The sequence below is a fragment of the Oryza glaberrima genome, chromosome 5, assembly GCF_000147395.1.
Source record: "Oryza glaberrima chromosome 5, OglaRS2, whole genome shotgun sequence".
NCBI lineage: Eukaryota > Viridiplantae > Streptophyta > Magnoliopsida > Poales > Poaceae > Oryza > Oryza glaberrima.
The window spans coordinates 2,356,526-2,367,725 of record NC_068330.1 but is presented as its reverse complement, the minus strand read 5'-3'; the positions used below and the strand labels follow the sequence as shown (position 1 = coordinate 2,367,725).

Below are 11,200 nucleotides of genomic sequence, written 5' to 3'. Positions count from 1 at the left end.
AAGAAAAATTGTGGGACCATATGTCATCCCCTATATATCCTTCTTCCTCCCTCTCTATCCCTTCTCTGTCTGTTTCTCTTCACTCAGGCGTAGGATCTGGAGAGGCGGCGGAGGATGGCCGGGTCGTTGCCATGGTGCAGGAATGCGAGCGCGGAAGCGACGCCGTAGGCGCGCTGGCCGGTGGCGGCAGCATCGCCGTACAGCCATGCGTTGAGGCTGCCGCGTGCGAGGAACTCGTAGACAAGGAGGCGGTCGGCGCCAGCGGCACAGAAGCCGAGGAGGCGCGCCAGGTTGGGGTGGCTGAGCGTGCCGAGCACCTCCAGCTAAGAGTGGAACTCGCGGTTCCCTTCGCCCCGGGAGGCATGGTCAGGAACTCAGCTCCAGCGAGCAGCATTCGTGAACTCAGCTCCAGGATTTGATGACACTGCGGCAAACACCTTGATGTCATCCTTGCTGATCGCGTCTCTGTTCAACAATCACATACAAGTAAAAAGTGAGCACAACCTCATCGCAGATTACCGGAACAGATATCACCACACCAATTGCTGCACAATCACCACAACAAATACTACTAAATTAACTTATAACAGACGCGCACACCCCCAAATCACAATAACAAAACACTACCAAAAGTGAGCACACGCCAGCATCGCGAATCATCAGATTTACTAAATTGAAATGGATTTAACAAGATCTAATCCTCCGACCACGCCTCCGGGGGCGAGGGGAACTACGAGTTCCGCGCGCTAGCTGGAGGTGCTCGGCATGCTCAGCCACCCCAGCCTGGCGCGCCTCCTCGGCTTCTGCGCCGCCGGCGCCGACCGCCTCCTCGTCTACGAGCTCCTCGCGCGCGGCAACCTTGACGTATGGCTGTACGGCGATGCCGCTGCCGCCGCCGGCCAGCTCCCCTGGCCGGCGCGCCTGCGTCGTCGCTTCCGCACTCGCATTCCTGCACCATGGCAACGACCCGGCCATCCTCCGCCGCTGCTCCAGATCCTACGCCGGAGTGGAGGAAGAGAAACAGACAGAGAAGGGAGAGAGAGGGAGGAAGAAGGATAGATAGGTGATGACACATGCGCCCCATAATTTTGTTTTTGTGTGAATGACGAATGGGGTCCACATAGTTTTTCTTCTTAATGCCATCTAAACGCCACGTCAGCACCACATACCTGGTCAACATCGCCATGTCAGCAAAACCGCCGTCCAAAACTGCTAAGGGAGTCAAATTGCACTGGTTTGAATAGTTCGGGGAGTCGTCCTATCCGGTTTTGCAGTTGAGGGTCATGGATTAGATTCGGGTCAATTTTAAGGGAGTAAAAGTGGACTTATTCCAACCCCGCCCCATCTCGGCCCAAATTAACAGCCGGCCCACCAAGTGCTCCCGCTTTCGGAGGCGACGCTGCGGCGGCCGGCGCGGTGCAGCGCAACTCGGAGGCGACGGCGACCACGATCTCTCCTCCTCCGGTGGCCACCTTCTCTCCGGTCCGGTGAGTTTCTCCCCTTCCCCTCTCCCCTCCTCTTCCATGTCTAGGGCTAGGGTTTCTGGCGGACGCTGTGCTGCTGCTGCGGCGGCGGTGGCGGGCAAGATTGATGAAGTAGTCTCGCCGCTGACGCCGACGCTGCTGCACATCACCTTTCTCCCTCCTCCTCCTTCTATAGATTTCATAGAATAGCCTCTTCGGCTCAGCCCCGTCAGGGCTTGTTCGGTTCTTGGAGGTTAAATCCCCAAGGGGAAGCAAACCAGGGAGGGATTCAGTGGAAAAATAGTGTTATAGAAAATATTTTTTAGCCTTGTCCAAAACAACAATTATTTTCAACTTGGAGGGAGTACAATCATGCTTTCAGAAAAGCACGACATATATGCCTTTCCTCTAAATTTGCAAATTCTACATATGCAGCTGCAGGAAAATCGAGCAACCCCAGAGTATGGCACCTGTTGCTGCGGAAGAGGACGATGTGCCAAGGTTGCAGGAGCCCCTGAGGACTGTGCGTGGCCGTGGTAATGAGCAAGACAGCAAGGGGCGCTCACATTGCTCCCGATCTCCACCTGCTTCACCATCATCTGAGCGAGCTCAAGGGATGAAGAGGAGGAGAAAAATGACCGAGGCCGATCATAGTTGTGAGGATGGTGAGGAAAAGGTGCCAGAGAAGATGAATGAAGGGGAGGAGGAGGAGGAGGAGGTATCTTCTGCACTGAGCTCTCCACTCCACATGCCCTTATTACCTTTCAAATTCAGTGGGTATGATTCTGATGGTCAAGAGATCCTTGAGCCACCTGACATGGACATTGTTGATGCTTACCAGCAGAGACGTGAGGAATTCCAAGAAAAAAGAGGTAATTTTCAGTCCAGTCTTCCTTCTTTTCTGTTGGAATATACCTTTATGGTTGATTGATTATACAGATCGTGCATATCCTGTATCGACAGCTAGTGACCTTATTTAGCTCCTAGCAATCTCTATAAATTAGTTGACTGACCTGTACACTATGTATATTGTATATGCCAATGTTCCTTTCTTTCATTTTCTTCTTTATGCTGTTGACATATAATGCAGATTTGGCATAACTCATTGTTAATGATGGTGTAAGTCAAAAGTTGAGAACAGTACCACCCTCCATCTAATAGAAAAAAGGAGGATTTTTTTAGTGTTACTTTCTTAGTGCGTTTTCTCTTTAATAAAAAATGTTTTGCAAGATTAAAAAAAAATATTCCTCTAACTCTAAATTATCATGTACTTATGCATTGATGGTCTTGTAGCTCGTCAGCTGAGCCTGCCCACACTTAACTCAAGTAAATCTTTGTGTCTTTCGGACCCAAAGTTGTTGGACATCCATGAACCTGCAAAGAAAGCAGTCCTTGGTGCTGCAAAATTCATTTTAGGACTTTCGTCATCCATTGGTACATAGTTTTCACATCTCTTATTTGATATAATAGAAAATTTTATTTGTTTGCTGATACTATATATATATATATGTACGTACGTATGTATGTATATTTGTAGGAGGAAAACCATTAGCTCGCTGCTCGGGGTTTCTAGTTGATTGGGATGAAACAAGGAAAAAGGGAATTGTAATGACAACCTCTGATATTATTTGCTCAAAGTCAAGCTTAGATTGTTGGTCTGGTGAAGATGAGTTTTGTCCTAATGCTGAGGTATGTTGGTAAATATTGATGTTTTTTCATGAAGTTGGAGAAAATACAACTAAAAGGACAGAACCTAATCGTACTATTCCTAAAGAAAAAGAATTATTTTAGGAAAAAAGAAAAAAAAGAAAATAAAACCATAATACCATTTTATTTCGGTTGTGATAGCTAATTAAACCAGTAAGGTTTGATTACCAAGAAAATTGCCAAGTAAGAAGAGAGGTTGACACAGGTATAAGTACAAACACCTGCATGTTGCATATCCATGGTGTGCAGAAAACATCTTTTCTTTGCCTCTCTGTTAGCCTATGATAGCTACGACAAAATCTGGACACACTAAAAAGCTTATTAGGATTACCGACAGGTACACTAGTATATTGCTAAATGCTATCCTGGTTCCTCTGCTTCTTGTTCATGGGAGTGTTGTATCCAAAACCAACACATAGTTCTACCATAGCAAAATCATACCAATAAGATACTATGACTAACCTCAACGTTGCCGCAAGGAGCAGCGATCAGGAGGACAAATCCAGAGCGATCATGTGAATAAGCAGGGGTTGGGGGCTGTCGCTCACGAAGAAAGGAGACAAGGAGGTGATCTGGATGAGGTCGGCTTTAGAAGGCGACTAATGATCTCTGATTATATGGTGCCGCGCGGAAATTTCTCGTGTAGTGGCTAGCGGAACGTTAAGAACGAAAAACCCTTGTTGACGACCCAACAAGAGGAACGAACGCTCCACATTGATGGCCCAGTTTCAGAGCTACGTCATCTAGCAACCATGTCGGCAACTCACGTGGCTGAATCAATCAAAACCACCTCCACGCTGGCGAAACAGTCGTGGAATACCAGGCTAGGGAGCTAAACGACCTGGTATTAATTGTTTAGGGGGTTAAGTGAGCCTAAAAATTGTTTAGGGGGTAAAGTAGACAAACGCGATAGTTTGGGGTAGTAAATTAGACTTTTTTTTTTCTTTTTTTTATTAACGTCTTTAAGATCCAGCTTGGAAGTTCCATTATATTAAAAATATGAATTGCTACAATGAATACTTCAAACAGAAACATAATATTGCCTCCATAGAAGCTTAACTTCTGCCCAACCTAGAAAAGTAGTTTATCCTCCAATATGTATCTAAGGTTACTGAATCAATTTAGTTGTCCTACATTCGACTCTTCTAGAAACATATGTATCGTATTTTTTTGTTGAAATGATTGTGGATCATCTTCTATCCTTTTGGTACTGTTCTTTTGTTGAAATGATTGTGGATCATTTTCTATCCTTTTGGTACAGTTATGTAATTTTTGGGTGTTGTTCTCTAATTTAGTGTGGTATATTATGCAATCAACGTCCAGGTCTATGTCCACTTACTAGATGACACCACAGTGGAGGCCCGCTTGATATACTCTCAAACACATTATAATCTGGCTTTATTTGAGATTGCTCTGGAGACACCTAGCGAGTTACCTACTTTTAGTTCTAGAGTTGACCGTGCTCAACATATTTTCATGCTTGGAAGAGATGAAAATTTGTATCTGCGTATAAGTCATGGCAGAGTGTTGTACTCTAATCCATACTTATGTGATCGTCATCACTATATGTACGTTAGCAGTGCAATCCCCGAGGTATCTCCATTTTACCCCACACCATTTCTTATTTTGAATTGTGTAGTGTATGGCATGTATGATTTGTTCTAGTTAATTTGGTAAATGTTGTAGTTTGGCTTGGGAGGATTAGTGATTGACCTTAAGGGGAAGGTGGTGGGAATGACTGGTCTTATACATGCTTTTATACCTTCATCGGTGATACTCAAGTGTTTGAAGCTATGGCATAAGTTCCGGTACGTTTTCTTTTTCAGTTCTATTTTTCTATTGTGTTGCACATCTGTTTGTTGTTGAAAGTTAAATTGTAGAGTTGATTTAATTCAGATAGATAACCTAAACTGCCTTAGATGTGCATTTTCTAATGTATATTGTAGTTAAATCATGCAATGCTAAAACTCATGTATCAAATTGTAGGATCAGCACCATGACGGGCCTTAGTTGCACAGAGTATTGGAATAGATTATATATATTTTGTTTTAACTCTATTCCGTATCAATTGATTTGATATATTCTGTCAAACTTTCAACATTTTGTACAAGTTATTTGAGTTTCAAATTATTATGTTTTAATAAATTTTTATTATCCTTTATATCCTCTGTTGAATTGAAATTAATGGCTATCTGGAGTAGGTGCATCCCTCGCCCTCAACTTGGAGTTAAGCTTTGGGCCATTAAGTTTCTAGACCTTCCCCATATCGAGATGATATTGCGCAAGACTCATATTTGTGATGGCCTAATTGTTAAAGAGGTATATAGACTGTTTATCATTGCTAATTGTAGACTTCTCTGCACTTCCTGAAGATATACGCCTACTGTCAACTAAAATATAGGTATCAGAAGGGTCCATCCTTGAGAAACTGGGAGTCAGAATAGGTGACATTATTGAATGTCTCAATGGAGAAAGGATTTATGATACAATTCAGGTAACATGTTCTAGACGTTGAAGTTTCTTATAAAATGAAAGCAATCACTGTGTGTATTAGTTTATTTTCTTGACTTGTGTAACTATTTTGTTGATGGTGTTAGTTGGAAGAGTTGCTCTTAGAATTGTGTGAAGGTCATTTTGATAACGGAAATGGCCTCAATTCCACACTGGAAATGGCGGTAAATGTTCTTAACTGTGAGCTGCATTGGTTGTGTAATTTGATATCCTTTTATGAACTTGCTCAATTATACCGAATTGATTTTATAGGTTATCTTATTTCACATACGCAAAGGTGCTCAAAGCATAAAAAAGTTAACAGCAAATGTCTTAGAAAATGGGGAAGTAGTTAAAAGAGGTCTGCAGATTTCTTTAATGGTGACGAGAGTAGATATGCTTTACCGGTACATTGTGCAACAATGATATAAATTGATGTTTTTCATTTCCTAGGCGTTTTCTTTGTTGCTGGCCCTACCTGTGAAGAGATTCCTAATCTAGCCCCGCTTGGGGAAGGTGCACTAAGAGAAGAGGGCTGGGCAGGTAAACTGTAGCTTAGCCATGGTTGCTGCCGTGTTGTGTTTACCAACGTGTGTGTTTCTTTACTATTCAAAATTACTCAGGAATGAACTTTTGTGCTAGAAAGCACAACCTGGTGTTTTCATGTGTGTTTGCGGTTTCTTTTTGTGGATTTTGAGAATTTCAGTTTACTAAAAGTATTTGTATTGTCTAGGTGATTCTCACATCCCTACTGCAGATGGAGCATCAACCTCAGTACCACTTGATCAAGTAGGTCCTGGTAAGTCATCTTTGCTGTGTTAATCTGCTGCTCTTTTGCACACAGTCATGTGCTAACTATTGATAGCATGCTAAATGCCATTTTATACATTGTGATAATGTTTCTTGATTACTACGTCATGAATATTTCATAGCACAAGTACGATAATTGAAGGATTATAATTTGTGTTCATTTGCCTGAGTATATCATTTTGTTTTACCGATTAGATTCTCGGGAAGAGATTTCTACCCAGGAGCCACTAGCAACGACAGGCAAGTGATCTTTTCTATACAGGTTAACTGTGATGTAAAAATGTAATGTGGTTTTGTCTTGTAGTTTGGTAAGTGCCTCAGTACCATGTGAGGTTGATAGCCATTTCCCTGTACTCGTGCATGTCTTATGCGATTTACATGTACAAATGGTTTTGTGAATTCTAATTTGTCCTGTTGATGTCAATGTAGTGAGCTTTCATGTTTTCAATGATTAGCAATTCAATAAATTTAGCAATCCTTTTTCTCAACAAAAAAGAACATTTTTCTATCCCTGCTCCATATTCTGAGATCGATTTATTCTTCTATACAATAGATTTGGTCGCATTAAATTTTATACAGCTAAAGCAGTAGATGTATCTTGCCAAGTTTGTGATAGCCTAAGCAGCTAAACCCAAAAAGTTCACAACCCTGAACACTGTTCTTTGGACTGATGTATTGATTTGCATTAAACAGGTAATGTAAACGAAAAGCTCCAAAGGCACAGCAAGTGTTTTAGGAATAAATCTTTTTTTCTAGATGGGAATCGTTTTTTGCATATTGCTCCATGCAAATCTTTTGGCTCCAAAAGCACTTAAGGATAGCAAGCCATTCTACTTATACAATTCATCAATGGAATCCTTTTTTTCTTCTCGGTGTGCTGTTCGATAAATATTTGAGAGAAACAAGAAACTATTCCTGAAGTCTTACACTTTAGAGCTTTACATTTCCTTAAAAAAATGAGTTTATATGTGAACTTTGTGGTCAAAGGATACCTATTGTGTTGTACGTAGCAACCTCCAAGCAATGAGAAAATCCACACTTAGAGAATGCCACTGGATGCTCCTACAGCAGTGACAAAGAAATTTGTCCTTTTTTTGGACAATTGCTTTAAATGCTTTTAAGTCATACTCCCTTCATTTTAGATTATAAGTTGTTTTAACTTTGGTCAAAGTCAAGCTATTTTAAATTTGACCAAGTGTATAAACAAATATAGTAATATTTATAATACCAAATTACTTTCATTAAATCAATAAGTGTATGTATTTTCATAAAAATTTATCTTGGGTTGAAAACGTTATTATTTTTTCTACAAACTTGATAAAATTTAAAGCAGTTTGACTTTGACAAAAGTCAAAACGACTTGTAACCTGAAACGGAGAGAGTAATAGAGCATTGTCTCTTGCCAGCAAATTGCAGTTAGTGCAGATGCGTTGGTTTATCTAACTATCTTGGTCTAACTGCCAACATCTTCATATGGCCCATCAATGCTTTTGGAACTAACCTACCAATGATATTGAGGTTTTAGAATAGGTTTTTGTATCTTAGGGAAATCCTTTGCTAACCTACCAAAAGCATGAGAAACTCCAACAAGTTTGGGAGGAACAGAGGGTAGCCATGGTCGCTGCTGTGTGGTGTTCGCCCCTGTGTCTTTGCTTTACTACTCGGAATTACTAAGTAATGATTTTTTGTGCTAGGAATACACATTGCTGGTTTTATGTGTTTGTGCTTTCCATTTGTGGATATTGAGAATTTCAGTTCACTAAAATGTTTTTTTATTGTCTAGGCGATCCTCAAATCCCTACCGCCGAAGAAACATCAACCTCAAGGCCACTTGACCAAGTAGAGCCTGGTAAATGATCTTTGCTGTGTTAATCTTCTGTTAATTTTGCACGAAGTGTCGAATGAATTCTTGTGAAATTGTTGATACCATACTAGACGCCCATATGCATTGTGATAACGTTTCATAATTACTATGTGCTCCTTATGTCCTGTAATCACATATCTTATGCTAGTCTTGCTTTTAACCTTTCATAGATTTCATAGGTTTAGTCCATGGTATCTTCTACGAACGCTGCAACGCATTATCTCTTCTTGGTTTCATTGCTATATTGCATCCATACTTATTTCCTTTTAAATTCTAGTACAACCATGTTGTGCTTAATCGAAGGAAAACTGCAATCAAGTTCATCTATTTTATTCCTCTTATATTTTGTACAGGTTTCTTGCAGGAAAGAACAGGTTGAGCGAAGGTAATGCAGGCTCATTGTACAGCACTGGCCTGATGTCTCGCACTTGTTCAGTTTTGCATAGTCTCCCTTTAAACCTTATGTAATGAATATTTGATACCTGATTGTTATCGTGGGTGGCTTCCATACCATACATGTTCACGATAACCGTGTTTATATGCTATATTAAATTAGCTAGATGTTTAACACTGTCATTTACAGGTTCTCTCGTTTCGACTTTTTGTCCACGCTGACCTGATAGTCAGGTATAGTACGCATATTTTCAAGATCAGATATGCACTTTTTGGGACTGTCTAGTTGTCAATTCCCTGAAAACAAAAAAAAAATGACAATTTTTGGATGGCTGAGATCGGCCTAAAATTTGTGCGCTACAGTACCACACATTCTCTCTCTACTTCTTCCATCGCTCACTCGTGTTGCCTGTAACAACAATCAACTCCCCTAGTAGCGCGGAGGCTATTTGGCACGCGTATGCCATAAACGGAAGGCGCTCCCCCACGCGGTTTTTTTTCGCTATTTTTTTGCGTTTTTTCCCATCTTTTCGCTTTTTCCTTTTTCTTTCCTCTCCTCTCGCGCGTTTTCCTTTTTTTTAAGTTATTTTCCCAATTTTTTTAATTGTTAGTACATGTGTTTTTGAAATATTTAAGTCGAAAGTTTTCAAATCTTAACTTGAAAATTTTTCAATCTGAAAAAAAGATTCAAATCTAGAGTTTAAAGTTTTCAAATCTTAACTTAAAAGTTTTCAAATTTGAGTTGAAAGTTTCTAAATCTTAGATCTTAGTTGAAAGTTTTCAAATCTTAAGTTAAAAGTTTTCAAATTTTGAATTGAAAGTTTTCAAATCGAGATTGAAAGTTTTCAAACTTGAAAGTTTTTAAATATGGGTTGAAAATTTTAAATTAGAGTTGAAAGTTTTTCAAATTTAAGACGAAAAGTTGAAAGTTTTCAAAATTTGACTTCACGTATAGATTTCTTTATCAATCTATTAGTAAAAAACTTCAAGAAAAATAAAAATATTGCTAGATTACCGTAATTAGCACAAATTACTGTCATTACCGCTAATTATGGGCGTTGAGGGGGGCGTGGGTGTGCGCTACTTCCGTAGCCAGCGCGCGCGAAATAGGAATTTTGTGCTGCTACCTTCTCCGCCCCCTATAGCGTGTGTCGCCCATGTGCCTAAAGCTGTGAATAGCACCGATTGGGTCCACCAACCTACATTCTTCCCCTTTGGGGGTGGTTTTAGCGTGTCACATCAGATATTATATAGAGTGTCGCATGGGGTGTTTGGGCACTATCAAAAAAACTAATTACAGAATCCGTCAGTAAACAACTAGACAAATTTATTAAGCGTAATTAATTTGTCATTAGCAAATGTTTACTGTAGCACCACATTGTCAAATCATGGAGCAATTAGGCTTAAAAGATTTGTCTCGCAAATTAGTCGCAATCTGTGCAATTAATTATTTTTTAGCCTATACTAGCACAATGCCCGTGCATTGCACCGGGTGACAGTGGGCTGGCTGAAATTTGATCTTAATGATTTGTTAAAGAATGTAAGCATGATCATAAGAATCAGCGATGTGTACAATGATCAAAAGTCGTGTTCTTAACAATTAATCTGTTTTATATATACGGGATGTGGATGATGTTTTTGACGTGTGGGCATGATGGTTGTAGCATGAGATGAACAGATGGTGAAACCACATATAGAAATTTGTTTGACGAATGGAAATATCAATATATTTTTTAAGCAGATAAGCCTTACAGTAATGAGTGAAATATGTGAATATACTCGTGCATTCATATGTAAAGAAATGTGTGACATATTTTTTTTTATCATCAACATAAGGGGAAATTAACTCATCCCCTATATAACAAAACCAATTAACTATATACATGTATATAATCAATGAGTAAAGAGTATAAGATTTTTGTTTAGGTTCTGATAAATAATTAATTTAGTAGATGAAGAGTACATTTTTGATCACTTTTTTTAAAAATATAATAAAATGATTAAGGCTATGTTTAAATCCAGAGATAAAAATTTTTTCTGTGTCACATCGGATATACGGACATACATTTAAAGTATTAAACACAATAGAATCTGCATGTAAACTGCGAGACGAATGTATTAAGCTTAATTAATCCGTCATTAACAAATGTTTACTGTAGCACCATATTGTCAAATCATGGAGAAATTAGGCTTAAAAGATCCATCTCGCAATTTACACGTAATCTGTGTAATTAGTTATTTTTTAATCTATATTTAATACTTTCTACATGTGACAGGGTGTAACATTTTGTAACATTTTTGTGTGAGATACTTCTAGATAGAAGAAGTAATAAATAGGTAATAAAAAAATTGAAGCAAAGCAGACAAGATGGAAAGAAGGGACATAAAAATCCTAAAGCAGATCAGACGGGGGAGGGAAAAAGAAAAATAAAAACCAGAGCGGATAAACCAAAGCAAAGGCAGGGAAAAAAAT

At 39.6% G+C, this 11,200-nt stretch overlaps 1 protein-coding gene across 1 annotated transcript; it reads left to right on the top strand.

Moving 5' to 3' along the window:
- Nucleotides 1-1,351: 1,351 nt before the first annotated feature.
- Nucleotides 1,352-9,003, top strand: LOC127772990 (uncharacterized). The gene is made up of 15 exons (XM_052298994.1): nucleotides 1,352-1,487; nucleotides 1,899-2,335; nucleotides 2,757-2,897; nucleotides 3,001-3,152; nucleotides 4,494-4,763; nucleotides 4,857-4,978; nucleotides 5,372-5,489; nucleotides 5,572-5,664; nucleotides 5,768-5,845; nucleotides 5,934-6,021; nucleotides 6,114-6,203; nucleotides 6,394-6,459; nucleotides 6,666-6,710; nucleotides 8,254-8,319; nucleotides 8,688-9,003. Exons 2-15 carry the CDS (start codon nucleotides 1,927-1,929, stop codon nucleotides 8,711-8,713), a joined length of 1,764 nt encoding a protein of 587 aa, XP_052154954.1. The 5' UTR covers nucleotides 1,352-1,487; nucleotides 1,899-1,926; the 3' UTR covers nucleotides 8,714-9,003.
- The last annotated feature ends 2,197 nt before the right edge of the window (nucleotides 9,004-11,200 follow it).

Coding starts and splice junctions, on each gene's coding strand:
- LOC127772990 (XM_052298994.1), top strand. CDS start 1,927: ATGGCACCTGTTGCTGCGGAAGAGGACGATGTGCCAAGGTTGCAGGAG. Junction 2,898..3,000: donor AGGACTTTCGTCATCCATTG/GTACATAGTTTT, acceptor GTATATTTGTAG/GAGGAAAACCATTAGCTCGC. Junction 6,022..6,113: donor TGGGGAAGTAGTTAAAAGAG/GTCTGCAGATTT, acceptor TTCATTTCCTAG/GCGTTTTCTTTGTTGCTGGC.